The sequence below is a fragment of the Scyliorhinus torazame genome, chromosome 22 (assembly GCF_047496885.1).
Source record: "Scyliorhinus torazame isolate Kashiwa2021f chromosome 22, sScyTor2.1, whole genome shotgun sequence".
Lineage (NCBI taxonomy): Eukaryota > Metazoa > Chordata > Chondrichthyes > Carcharhiniformes > Scyliorhinidae > Scyliorhinus > Scyliorhinus torazame.
The window spans coordinates 75,811,670-75,826,062 of record NC_092728.1 but is presented as its reverse complement, the minus strand read 5'-3'; the positions used below and the strand labels follow the sequence as shown (position 1 = coordinate 75,826,062).

Genomic DNA, 14,393 nt, shown 5'->3' with positions numbered 1-14,393 from the left:
GGGTGGTTGGTGTTTGGTGGGCGGAGTGCGGGTGGTTGGTGTTGGGTGGGCGGGGTGAGGGTGGTTGGTGTTGGGTGGGTGGGGTGAGGGTGGTTGGTGTTGGGTGGGCGGGGTGAGGGTGGTTGGTGTTGGGTGGGTGGGGTGAGGGTGGTAGGCTGGTGCCGTGGTGTGCAGTCTGTGCCCATACTCAGCGATTCCCACGCCCCCTAGTCCGTGAACCGGGCGGCTATCAGCCTGTCCCGTGCCCGCTGGCCCAGCCGGTAACGGTGGGCAGCCCTCCATACATGTCCAGCCCGTCTGTCCTGACCATTGCCCCCATTCTCTTCATCTAGCGAGGTTGCGCCTCGTTTTTCCCCTCCTCTGCCTGCAGCACATCGCCCCTCTGCTGGGCTATGTTGTGCAGGGTGCAGCAGACCACAACGATTCGCCCGGCCCTATCTGACGGGTACTGGAGGGCCCCTCCAGAGCGGTCCAGACACCTGGTGCATCTTTAGCAGCCCAAAGCACCTCTCTACCAGACCCCTGGTCGCTGCATGGGCATTGTTGTAGCGGTTCTCCGCGTCAGTCTGTGGCCTCCATATAGGCGTCATCAGCCACGACCGCAATGGGTAAGCCCTATCGCCCAGCAACCAGCCCCTCAGCTTGGGGGGGGGGGTGGGGGTGGGTCCCCCGAACATGGTGGGGATGAAAGATTGCGCCAATATGAATGAGTCATGTACACTGCCCGGGTACCGGGTGCAGACGTGCAGGATCATCATGCAGTGGTCGCAGACCACCTGAATGTTCATGGAATAGGTCCTCTTCCTATTCGAGAATACGGCCCTGTTATCCGTAGGTGGCCGCACGGCGACGTGCATCCCATCGATCGCACCCTGAACCATGGGCATCCTGGCCGCCGCAGCGAAGCCCGCTGCCCGGGCATCCTGGCTGGCCCGGTGCACAGGGAACTGGATGTAGCGGGCCACAATGGCATATAGGGCGTCTGTCACTGCACGGATGCACCGGTGCACCGAGGCATGCGAGATGCCGGACAGGTCCACACTCGGCGCCTGGAATGACCCCATGGCACAGATGTTCAGGGCCACCGTAACCTTGACGGCAACGGGGAGAAGGTGTCCTCCCCCAGTGCCAGGCGGTGCCAGGTGTGCCATCAGATGGCAGATGCGTGCCACGGTTTCCCAGCTCATCCGGAGTCGTCTCCTGCATGCCCGGTCTGTGAGGCCCTGGTACTTCGAGCGGGGCCGGTACACATGGGGCCTCATCGGGCGTCTCCGTCGCCATGGCACCACCACCCCCCTCCTCCTTGTCCTGTCGTGCGGGCGGCCCTCCAGCCTGTGCGGATGTGGCACGCTCCACTGCGGCAGCCTCCGCCACCTCCCTGGCACGCTCCTGCTCCAGCTCCCCCAGGGCAACATGTAGACGTGCGGCTCCCGCCACAGCGGCCAACATCACCAGCTGGCACATGGCCAGGCGGGGACCCCCCCCCCCCCCCCCCCCCCCCCCCCGGCACGCACCATCCCCAAACCCCCGTCCCCTCTCCTCCCCGGCACTCACTCTCTCCATCATGCCCCCACTCCTTCACGCACCCACTCCATCACGCACCCTCTCCATCACGCACCCTCTCCATCACGCACCCTCTCCATCGCGCACCCTCTCCATCGCGCGCTCTCTCCATCGCGCACCGTCTCCATTCCGCACCCACTCCATCATGCCCCCACTCCATCACGCACCCTCTCCATCACGCACCCTCTCCATCGCACACCCTCTCCATCGCGCACCCTCTCCATCGCGCACCGTCTCCATCGCGCACCGTCTCCATCGCGCACCCTCTCCATCGCGCACCCTCTCCATCGCGCACCCTCTCCATCGCGCATCCTCTCCATCGCGCACCCTCTCCATCGCGCACCCTCTCCATCGCGCACCCTCTCCATCGCGCACCCTCTCTAACAACCCCCCTCCCCACCAGGCCCCTCTCGCTCCTCCCCTCCCTTCCCCCAGCCCCTCCCTTCCCCCAGCCCCTCCCTCCCCCCAGCCTCTCCTTACCCCCCAGCCCCTCCCTCCCCCCAGCTCCTCCCCCCCCCCCCCCCCGGCCCCTGACCCCCTCCCCGGCACGCACATTCCAACGGCTCCTGCACCCCCCCCCCCACCATCTGCGGCCATTCCGTCACTTTTCCGGTGGCCACCCCACGCCGAACCCTACTTCCACGTTGGCCGGCGTCAACCATCACGACTGGTTGACGCCGTTGAATAGGTGGTTTGAGTTACGCCGGCGTGAGCCGTGGTCACGTCAGCGGCACTTCGGCCCATCCGGCCCGGAGAATTGGGGCGGCCCTGGGACCCGTTGCGTTGCGCTGGTCCTCGACATTCTCGCAGGCGCGTGGCGCGATTCACGACAACCGGATTTTTGGGGGGCCGGGAAATATCTCGGGGCGGCCGGGCAGGATTTACGCCGGCGATTCTCCGACCCGCCCAGGGGTGTCAAAGAATCCCGCCCTATAAATATTTAATGGGCCATTTCTTTTCACCAGTGATTATAAAGGACATCTCTTATCCTTTCGGGCATCTTCTTAGTATAGGGTGTCAGCCCAATAGGCCTGTAGTTCCTGGCCGTTTGTCCCCTTTATTTGCTTGAGAACTGCTTGAGAAATCTTCCAGGCTAAAAGACATGGGCAAGGAGAGCACCGAGCACGTGTCCCATTTCTTTAATCACCTTGGATAGATATTATCTGAACCTGGAGCCCTACCAATTTTGAGCTTTTCTGATCTATTCAACTCGATCATCACTATATAATATTAATGTGGTATTCCATGCTGAGCAATCCTAATCAGGATGATTCAAAATAGTCATTTGACAGCTCTGACAAGACCCGAGAAGCTGTTTAAATCTGCTGTTCTTTATCCTTTAGTCACTATATATATATAGCCCTTACTGTAATAATGTTTTGATGTTCCATGCCACAGTTGATCAAATATCTTGTGAAATAAGATAAACTGGCTATTATAACCATAGACATTCATTGTCCCCTTCAAAATTGCAAATTTGAAAAGTGTGATAATAGTGCAATGAATTGGAAAACAGCAAAATCCTGTAATTTTAAAATAAACATTAGATGGCGCAGGGTGCTTCATAGGAACAGCGTCACACAAAATTTGACACCAACCTACATGAGAGATTAAGTGGTGCGACCACCAGCGGTCAAAATAGGTGGAATTAAGATGTTTCTTGTCGGAAGAGAGGAAGGTAGAGAGGTTTAAGGAGGGAATTCCAGAGCTAAGGGCTCAGGCAGCTGAAGACACGATCACCAAGGGTGAAACAGTGAATATTGCAGAGCAGCAAGAGATGTGACGTGGTTGCGGAAGGTAATGCAGTTAGAAGAGGTTAATAGTTAGGGGAGGCCATGGAAGGGTTGAAAACTAAGGATAAGCATTTCAAAATTGAGGTGTTGCCAGACTAGGAGCCTACTGTGGGCTGCATGTTAGCACAGTGATTAGCTCTGTTGCTTCACAGCGCCAGGGTCCCAGATTCGATTCCTGGCTTGGGTCACTGTGTATGTGGAGTCTGCATGTTCTCTGTGTCTGCGCGGGTTTCTTCCGGGTGCCAAAAGACATGGTGTTAGGTATTTTGGACATTCTGAATTTTCCCTCAGTGTACCTGAACAGGCGCCTGAATGTGGCGACTGGGGGTTTTTCACGGTAACTTCATTACAGAGTTTTTTTAATGAAGAAATGTAGAGTGCCCAATTATTATTTTTTCAATTAAGTGTGGCCGGCCAACTAACCTGCACATCTTTGGGTTGTGGGGGTGAAACCCATGCAGACATGGGGAAAATGTGCAAACTCCACACAGATAGTGTCCTGGGGCTGGGATCGAACCCAGGTCCTAAGCGCTGTAGGCAGCAGTGCTAACCACTGTGCCGCCCCCTATTGCAGTATTAATGTAAGCCTACGTGTGACAATAAAGATTATTATTATTACAATAGGTGAACAAGTATGGGGTTGATAGGTGATTGGGACTACTGTTAAGTTCGGCCCTGATTGGGACTTCTGTGAGTTAAGATTTAGGCTGGAGAAGTTTAGATGAGCTCAACTTTACAGAATGTGAAATTGGAATAGTCAAATCTGGTGGTAACAAAAGCACAGATGATGGTTTAAGCAGCAGTGTACAGTTCCCTGATATGTTTTATAGTTTATTATGCTTATTGAATTATTTAATCAACAATTTTATGGAATCTTAGTAAAAAACTCATTTGTAATAACGTGGTGCAGGGTTTGGGTGCTTCAACGTCCTGTAATCATTGGATATAGGTTAACACGTCCTCTACTGTGAGAAAACTACTGCATGGAGGCCAGATATGAGGAGGGAAAAGGAGAAACTTGATAGCAAGGCATCCCTTTCATAAAACTTCTCGTAACCAGCTGAAAGCATTTTTGGCAGTGTCCTTGGGAATGTTGTCTTCCTGCTGCCTTGGCTGGAAGATGCTGCATAGCGCATGCAGAAAGGGAGGCGGAGAAAATAGGAACATAAATTTAGTTACATAATGTAGTAGAATCATAGAACAACTTCCGCATAGGAAGAGGCCCTTCAGCCCATTTAGTCCGTGCTAGAGCAATTCAACTAGTTCCACTCCACTACCCTTTCCCAGTTACCCTACAATTTTTTTAATCCAATTCACTTTTGAAACTATTCTTAAGTACATAATTTCATTCAACTGTGCTTTAATGTGTTGAAATGCCTGAACGTGCTTCACACGATGAATTACTTTTAAAGTTCAGTGGTTTATGTAGACAAATACATACCTTGTACTAGTAAAATTCTTTGATTTTGAAGTATTAAAATACTTATTTATAATGGTAGGTTTGGAATATTACATTGTAAAAGACATATTTGACTGTTGTTTTCATATGAATTGTTTTGACAGCTAATCAAAATGAGGGTTGTCATGTACTGATTGATTTATTGAATAATAGTTACACATTTCCCAGATTTAATTTGTGATCAGTCTAAATGTAAAGAATCTTGTGGTCTTTTTTGAAACTTCAGGTGTTGAAGAAGGATATGTCCTTGCCTTCTAATTTCCTTTTGACAAATAAATTAAAATGAGAAATATTCGTACCCCAGTGATAAAATGCAAAGTGAATGTTAAATATAGAAATCCATTATTTCTAATATTTGAAAAGGCAAAGCAATTTACAATCAGTATATTTTATTTTAATCCTTGCATTGTGAAGTACACTGTATATAATATCTCCTATTGTTAGCCAAATCAAAGCTTGTTATTCATGTAAATAGAAATGTAACAAGTGTTTTCACATTCTGGAAAAGAATAGGAACTTTAGGTACTGCCTAATCATAGTTATTAAGGAAAATTTATATTTTAAATTCAAATTGCTTCTTCATGATTTCAGTTGGCCCATGGTAATTATACTAGATGAAGTTCAGAGTCAGTTCAACCACAGATCTTTCAGGGCTACTATTACTATGCAAGATTGTTTTTATAATGAATCCAAAACTCACACTGAGCTGGTGCTATAATGAAGAACAGCAAAATGTCAAGGTCTAACCTGGCAGTACAACCGACAAATATTTTTTGCAATATGTGTAGCGACTGGTTTGCAAGATGAAGATTGAATGCAAATTTGTACTTGCTATCATTTGAAAATAAGCTTTTGAGGCTTAAGGGCAAAAATCTGAGCAGAAAAATTGAATTCAATTGTTGAACATCTTCACAATTAGTTTTCCATGAAAAAAGATTTATGCATTTGGAATTTTGTCTTGAGTTTTACAAGAGCACAACAAATAAGTTAACCCAAGGAGCGCCGAAGGTCCACTTCAGATAAATGTTCGCAGCTTTTGCTTTTACAATACACCAATACAGTTCTGTAAATTTCCAGTGGTAAACAATTACAAGTAAAATTGGCGATACCTAAGCATCAAAGCTTACAGCACATTCTTAATAGAATATATTTGAAGACAAATACTTTTATGTGTTGAGATGGTATGATGGGCATGTTGGTGTACTTGGATGAGGTGTGCCTGGAATAGATGGTCACAGCTTCGTATTTACAGTTCATGTTAATCTCATGTGAGCTACAGCAATCATGCCGAATGGAGGCAGGACACCTTTACAGAAGGAAGGAAAATCCAAGCATGAGTTATCCTAGGCTATTGTTATGCGCCTACTAGCAGATCACAGACAATTTCAGCTAACTGGATCTTGTACAAGTCTATGGTTCACATATGAGCAAAAGAAAAAAAAATTCCTTCATTGAAAATAGTTGACAATCAGAATGAATGACCATCAGTGGAGTAAACAAAGGCGCTATGATATTGGGCTACATTCAAGGAACATTTGCGCATCCTGATGCAAAACAACATTTAGATTTGAAAAATGTATCATTGAAAATACAGCTAATGTATTCATGTACAGTTAATTCTGGAATTTTCTTTTAATTGCAGAGTGACCAGAGAGCATAGGGAAAATCTAGCCAAACTAGCCAAGCAGTTTACAAACAAGTCAAAGGAATCACTCCGAAAAATGCGCACCAATGCCATTGCTCAAGTAAAAAAATCAAAGGACTCTGTCTCTGAAGATACAATCAGACTACTAGAAAAACAGGTCAGTGTCATAGCATTTAACAGAAGATGGTTATAATCTTTCCACCCTTGTTTTTTCTCTCTGTTTTCAGTATCATAGAATTTACAGTGCAGAAGGAAGCCATTCGGCCCATCGAGTTTGCGCCGGCCCTTGGAAAGTGCACCCTGCTTAAGGCCACACCTCCACCCTATCCCCGTAATCTAGTAATCCCACCTAACCTTTTTGGGCACTTAAGAGCAATTTAGAATGCCCAATCCACCTAACCTGTACATCTTTGTAGACTATAGGTATATCATAAATGTTTCTTAAAAAGTGTAATAATGTTCTGAGTGGACATTTGTTGTTCCCAATTGCACACAAGACTAGGTATCTTGTTTCATTGTACCCTGTGCTTTCTGTAGGTTGACACAAATAGAATAATGGATAAATAGGATGCATCACTTAATTTTTGTCAGTTTAAAAGGTGATGTGGATTCACTCAACAGATTTATAATCTCTTCCTTTTTTCCTAATCCCTCCTTTTTCCTCTTTATTTATTGTTTGCTTGCATACAAATTGACTGCTGTCAAGATAAGATGACAAACCAGGTCTGGATGTGGAAGACCTTCAGCCTCTCCGTCCATCTCTGACAAATACCGTACTTTTCCACCCCACCCCGCCCATCCTATAGGATTAGATGAGGATATTGGAGGTGAATGTGACTAGTAATCTTCCCGTTACTATAAACAAGGATAAATTTATTTGGCAGAGTAACTTGGGTTTCCTCCACAGTGGCCCAATTAATTTGTGTTGAAAATGAAGAACTGCAATGTAAAAATAAATCTTAGATTCCTTGTGGTTTTGCAGATAGTGAGTCAGACGTGGCACTGTTGCAAGGCGAGCCCATGTATGTGATGGGTTTTCTGACTTTTACAGCAAGATGGTGTAAACTGAACCAATTGCAGGTCAAATCAGTCTCTCGCGGCAATTCTCCACCACAATAGCTATTGGTGTCAGACCTGAACTGCAAATCTCACACTACAGTTTTTTTAAAGAGATATTTTGTTCCGAACATACATAACATAAACAGAATACACAGTCCACCAAAGCGTAGTCATCAGTTTGCACAGTTTTTCCCCTTTTAAACAGTGACCTCAGTTCACGTTCCAAAGGGCTAGGATTCAATCAGGTTATGGAAGAAAACCCTATTCCTGATTGGTGAAATTGTTCCTTATTTGGATGCCCCTCCTTGGACAAAGTTTAAAATAATTTTAACCTCTGAAATGTTCCTGTTTGGTACTGACATTGTGCCACCTGCATACCGGGTAAACATTCAAATTTAGTGGGGAGAACTTGGAACAAACAAGTGCCAATCTTGCATTCATATTGCGAGTTTGAAGTGATAGATGCGAGTTTGAAGTGATAGATGCATGTTGGAAGGAAGTCTGTTACAGTGTTGATATTAGTCTGCTGCCTTTGATTTGTCAGAAACACAAGACTCCCGACAAATATTGTTTGATACTTCAGCATAAAATCCTAATGCAAAGATGCAAATCTTTAATTTGAGTCCATTAATTAAATTACATTCCCAACACCAACCCAAAATTAATATGAAGGAAACTGATATCAATACAAATAAAACTCCAAAAGATCTTCCTCATAAAGATAAAACTCCATATACAGTGTTTTGGATGAGCACACATCCTTTTCTTTGTGAGCCAAGAAATTATGACTGACAATCTGTTGTTAACCGTGAGATTAGTGAATAAATCCCCCAATTATATATTATCTTTAATTTTATTGATAGTGTAATGTGGAAAAACTTGTCAACCCAATGGGAAGATGGTGGCTTGGATTTTGCACTCCCGTTCGCAATGGGCATGAATGGTGATGGGAGCGCAAAATCTCCCGAGAGACCCAAATCACGTTATAGATTGGCGGTAAGTTCAGTTGGGATTTTGCCCCCCCCCCCCTCCCTCGCTCCTCCCCCTGCCAGTGTCATAATGTCAAGAACCTCCATTAGAATAAATTTAAATCTATTATCAGGCCTCTATGGCTGACAATATATTATCCATTATATTATCATTCACGCTGACATGAATTACACAACCCTTACTCCCACTGCCGTAAGAGCAGAGGTGAGTGCATTGCTTGGGGACTGGGTCTTTAAAAATGCTGCCTCAATCTATAAGAAACTAAGTTGTTGGCGCGCCCCGCCAGCGTGATATCATATATCCGCCCCTTGCATTTGCTTCTTAAAGTTGCTAGCAATACAGCAAAGAACTCAGCCGTTGGGGCTGCCAGCTTCAACGTCGCGTTTTCTGCCCGCAGCCACACTTTGCCTCAAAAAGGGAAAATTCTGCCCGGTCTCTTTCATTTTATAATGGGAAGATTTCATCCTTGAGGATTCTTCTCGCCTATTTTCCTGATTTGGCCTCTGTATGACGTAAATTGTCCACAGTGGAGTCAGGCAATCCACTCTCCGAGGTCTACCAGTGTGCCAGTGCCCGCTAGGAGAGACACAACAGACCAGCAATTGATTCTTCCTCCAATTTGTTTTCTTGCTTCCTGCAGGGAAGCACCTGGACTGCAGAAATCTAAAAAGGCCAATTAATGTTAGTATAGATATCATATATATCAAAGATTAAATGCACTGGAAATAAAGGAAGATGTAATTATACTGGCATTGCCACGTTAATTTTCTTGTAAATGATATTCCAGCCGTAAACCCTTTGCGGATCAGTGTATGCAGTCTCTTGCATGACTTCCAATAATTACTTCCTTCTGACCTAGCTGTTTGATTTTGTTCGTTATGTCATAGTTCTTTAGTCTCTGTACTGGTTGGTGAAATTTGTAATGTTGGCCTGAAATTACAGAAAAGGCATGTTTGTGCCTTGTGGAAGGGAGCACTTTGCTTTCTGTCGCTTTATTTAAAGTTGGGGGAAACTATCTTCTACACTGTGTAAATTGTTTGCCGTGCAGGAGAAGTAATATTGTGATTCAAATAAGTCATGGGATCCGCCTTTAAAAACATCATTTAAACTTGGTCTCTGAAATTACATAACTGCCTTAAATGTGCTGATACTTGTGTGGAGTAATTTCAGTGGAATGTGTTAAGTGTTTGTACGTAGTATCATACAGAATAAATTCAGGGTTAGTATTTCCTGGTGTTAGCATGCTGGAGTGGTTTTAACTGAATCACATGGTCTGAACATGTTGATACTGATTGTAATTTTGAAGTTAGATAGGGTGGCTTTATAATGCTGCAGATTGGGAACAATCCCCTCAATTATATTTAAATGCTGCAGCTCGGAGAAACTGGCAAAATATCAACTGAGAGACTTCATTTCAAAAAATGCTTTCCAGTTATTTTTGTACACGTACCACAACATGTACAGCAAAGGACTACAGAATTACTAGATCCAGACCAACATAAAGTTGGCTTTGAATAAGAAATCATTGAATGGATAAACAAGCATTTTCGCTGGAACATTTTCAGGTTGAAATGTATCATGTCACTGCTTTTGATCTGGTTGATTTCTATTAAGCCATTGCTTAATGGGCTACGTTTTCCGATTCCCTGTATAGAATCAAGCAGCACAGGAGGCGGCCATTTGGCCAATCATGTCCCTGCTGGGTCTTTGAAAGAGCGATCCAATTACCCCCCTGCTATTTCCCCATAGCCCTGCAAATTACATCTGCGTGTTTCTACTAGCACTAACTTTTATTTTACTGATTACCAAATCTAACGTTAGTCCCTCCGAAAGCCAATTCATTCCATTTATCAATTGTCCGCACCAAGTTATCTTTTGTAAATTGAATATTTATGTGAATAACAGTGAGGGGCAGAAGCAAAGCAAATCATCCGGACAGAGCTAGTAACAACTGGCTTCTGTGATGTTTGCGCAATCTGAGAAATGACCACTCTTCATGCAATTGATAAAAGTTGATTCAGGTGACCATTTATTTGCTGTAAAAATTTTATATTTATTAAATATTACGTGAGCTAAACTCTATTCGTTTGGACCTGTCAGAAGCATTTGACATGCTTTGTCACTGTACTCCTTAAAAGCCCTGTCAAATATTATCCAGCTGGATTAGATTGTATTCACCTGATTCCATTCTTATCTGTCCAATTGTAGCCAGAGTATCACTTGCAGTAGCTTCACTTCCTGTTTCTGCGCTGTTACCTCAGTGTCTGCCAATACTATGGAGGTGGAAATAGGTGGTCCAAGAAAAGTCAGGGATAAGGTACCTAGTCAGGAGCTGAAGGGATGTTAAATAAAGGACAGAACATATATGCCCTCCCAATTTCTCATCCATATGCTGCCCCTCAGCGACCTCTTCCGAGCAGTGTTTGTTTTCACATGCAAGCTAAATGATACTCAGTTCTACCCTAGCAGCATCTCCCTCGACTCCTTCACTATTTTATCCAACACTGTATGGGCAGAAATTTCCACCAGTTAAATGTTGGAATTACTGAAGACATTGTCTTCAATCAACTTTGTTCCTGCCTACAAACTGCATCTCCCTCCTTAACGATTGTGGAGGCTGAACTAGATTGTTTGCAACCTTGGTATCATATTTGACCTCCCCCAAATGAACTCCTGACCACATATCCTAGCCATGCCATCACCAAGACCACCTATTTTTACCTCCAAAGCATTGCCCAAGTCAGCTCATCTACTGTTGAAACACTCATCCACACCTTTGTGACCCCTGAACTTTACTATTCCAACATCCTGCTGACCGGCCTTCCAACATTTTGCCCTCTGTGAACTGGAATTCAGCCAGACCTCTGGTGCCTCGCCCCATTTCCAGGCATCCCAGATTTTAGTTGCTCCACCATTGGTGACTGTTCTTCAGCTACCTGGTCCTAAGCTCTGGAATTCTCCCACTAAATCGCTCCATCTCTTTCTTCCTTTAAGGGCTCCTAAAAAATCTACCTCTGACCATTGGCCTAATATCGTCTGTTGTGGCTTGGTGTCAAATCTTGAAGTGTCTTGACAAAATACCTGTTCAGTCATGTGAAGGCCCGGGAGAAACTCACAGTGAATGACAGTGGCTCAGAACATTTTATTACATGGAAGGTGTTATCTGAATACAAGTTGCTGCTCTTATTTAAATTCAGATTAATTGATCCAAAATAAAACTCTACATTCAGTGATTGAATGGTTGTTGGTAAAATACTGGTTTGGTGAGAGGTTGCATTTGTGAATTCTTGTTATTCTTTGCAGATTCAACAGATGGCAGATGATGTTGTTGCTGATATGGACAAACATCTTACGGCAAAAACCAAAGAGCTCTTAGGATGAGCAAGTTGGGAAGTATGTAAATAGGTTGGACATAAAGCCATTCCTCTCCCCTCCCAAAATTGATTTCTCCTGCTAGATACAGATTTAGAAAAGTTAAGAACTTTTAAAGTCATTGTTCTCTTCTAGAACCACTGCTGCTAATTTTTAAACACAGTAAGCTCCCACAAACTGCACCGAAATAAACATCCAATCATTTGTTTTCTGCGTTGATTAAGGAATGAATTTCCCTAAGGAATAATCCTCTGACATTGGAAGCATTTCCCCTAGAACTGTGTCAATTAAATTTTAGGTTTCATTCACCGGAGGACACTGAGGCCTTCACTTTAAAGTCTCATCTGAAAAGATGGCACCTCCAATGTTGCAGTACCCCCCTCAGTACTGCGCAGAAGAGCCAGCCTAATTCATGTCTCTGGAGTGGGACTTAATAAGTGACTGTATCAGTGGACTTATCAGTAATCTGTTGGTGCTGCTTAGTTATGTCCTGGGTAGAGGAGGATCTGTATAGATGCAAGTTTTTTCCTTTCTTCTTTTGTATGGTCCTATAACACACCATGTGCATTGTTCCCTGAAGATAATGTACTTTGAAAGAGACTGAACAAGTTTTCATTGAACTGTAGAAAATGAAATTGATACATTCCGATTTGTGCGCCTGACTAACGTAATTTTGTAAAGCAGAATAACTGGCACAAGATTGGTCACTTGAATTATGGGAATGACTTTAAACTGCTATTGTCAGAAAGTAACTAAATCTCTTTGAAAATAAAGATACCACATCTATCTATCTATAATAGTTATGAGACCACAAATTATTAGAAATCGCACAGCCATTATGAACACCGACAGCATTAATCTGACTAACCTAGAATTATTGAAACCCACAACACAAGGAGCCCATTAGTCCCATCATGTTTGGATTGGCTGTTTGAAAGAGCAGCTGGGTTTAATCTTTCATCCTGGCGAGTTTCTAATCCTCGATACATGTACCAAGTCCCAGTTAAAATTATTTCACAGTAGTTCCCAGCACTTTTTTCAGATAGAGAATTCTCAATGCAAACAACCAAGTTTAAAAAAGAAAATCTCCTTTCCAGGTCAGTTGTCAATGGTTTTCAGTCCAGGATGACTGTTGATTATTGACCCATTGCTAGAGTCAATAATCGATTCTTTATCTTCTCTATCAAAGCCCCGCATCATTAAATCACCATTAGATTATCTCAACACGGTTCCATTCAGCCTCTCCTCATTAAAGTCCCTCATCATTCGTAATAGCCTGGTAAATCTCCTTTGTACCCTTAAAGCCATTACTCTGCCTGAAGTGTGCTTCCCCCAGAATTGTCCACAATATTCTAGTGTTTTATAAAGTTCTTGCATGATCCCTCCGCTTTCTCAGAGTGCATACAGTGCAGGAGGCCATTTGATTCATTGTGTCAGCAGTAGTTCACCAGTTAAGCGATTCACCTCTCCGCTGTTCAATTTCTCTGCCTTCTTCCCATAATCCTGCACCGACAGTTGTCTGAAAAGTCAAATTCCCTTTTGAATGCCTCATTTGTACCTGCCTCCACCACATTGAGACAGTGCACAGTTAAAATAGGGCTGAGTCAGCATGGTTTAGTCAAGGGGAGGTCATGCCTGACAAGTCTATTAGAATTCATTGAGGAGGAAGCAAGGAAGTTAGACAAAGAGAGCCAGTGGACTTGATCTATTTGGATTTCCAGAAGGTCTTTGACAAGGTATCGTACAGGAGACTACTAAATAAGATAAGAACCCATAGTGTTAATGAAGGTATTGGCATGGACAGAAGACTGGCTGACTGGCAGAAGGCAGAGTGGGGATAAAGGGGTCTTTCTCAGGATGACAGCCACTGACTAGTGGTGTTCCGCCGGGGTCAATGTTGGGACCACAACTATTCACTATACACATTAACAATCTGGAAGGAGGAACTTGAGGGTATTATTGCCAAGTTTGCAGATGATACAAAGCTATGTAGAGGCACAAGTAGTGTTGAGGAAGCAGGGAGGCTGCAGAAGGATTGGACAGGCTAGGAGAGTCAGTGGCATTATGCAGTTTGGTAGGAAGAATAAATGGGGGAAGGCTTCGGAAATCTGAAGCACAAAGTAGGCTGAGTTCAACATTCTCTAAGGTTCACATGCAGGTTCAGTTAGCAGTTAGGAAGGCAAATGCAATGTTAGCATTCATTGAGAGGGCTAGAATACAAGAGCAAGGGTGTACTGCTGAGGCTGTAAAGCTCTGGTCAGTTGAAAAATTGTGAACAGTTTTGGGTGCCGTATCAAAGAAAGATTGTGCTAGCCTTAGAGGGGGTCCACAAGAATGATCCCAGGAATGAAGGACTTGTCATAGGAGGAGTGGTTGTGGACTCTGGGTCTGTATTCTGTGGAGTTTAGAAGGAGGAGGGGGATCTCGTTGAAACTTAAAGAATACGGAGAGGCCTAGATAGAGTGGGCTTGGAGAAGGTGTTTCCACTAGTAGGAAAAACTAGAACCTGAGG

General features: G+C 44.3%; 1 protein-coding gene across 5 annotated transcripts in view; it reads left to right on the top strand.

The window, feature by feature from the left end:
* The window catches only part of mrrf (mitochondrial ribosome recycling factor), a 64,962-nt gene extending 52,284 nt beyond the window's left edge, over nt 1-12,678 (top strand). For 4 of the 5 annotated variants that reach the window (XM_072488381.1, XM_072488379.1, XM_072488383.1 and 1 more), the window contains 3 exons: nt 6,458-6,617; nt 8,383-8,515; nt 11,813-12,678. In XM_072488381.1, coding sequence (XP_072344482.1) covers nt 6,458-6,617; nt 8,383-8,466 — 244 coding nt within the window. In that variant the 3' untranslated portion in view covers nt 8,467-8,515; nt 11,813-12,678. The remainder of the gene's footprint in view (nt 1-6,457; nt 6,618-8,382; nt 8,516-11,812) is intronic. The other variant, XM_072488384.1, reaches the window with a different exon arrangement.
* The last annotated feature ends 1,715 nt before the right edge of the window (nt 12,679-14,393 follow it).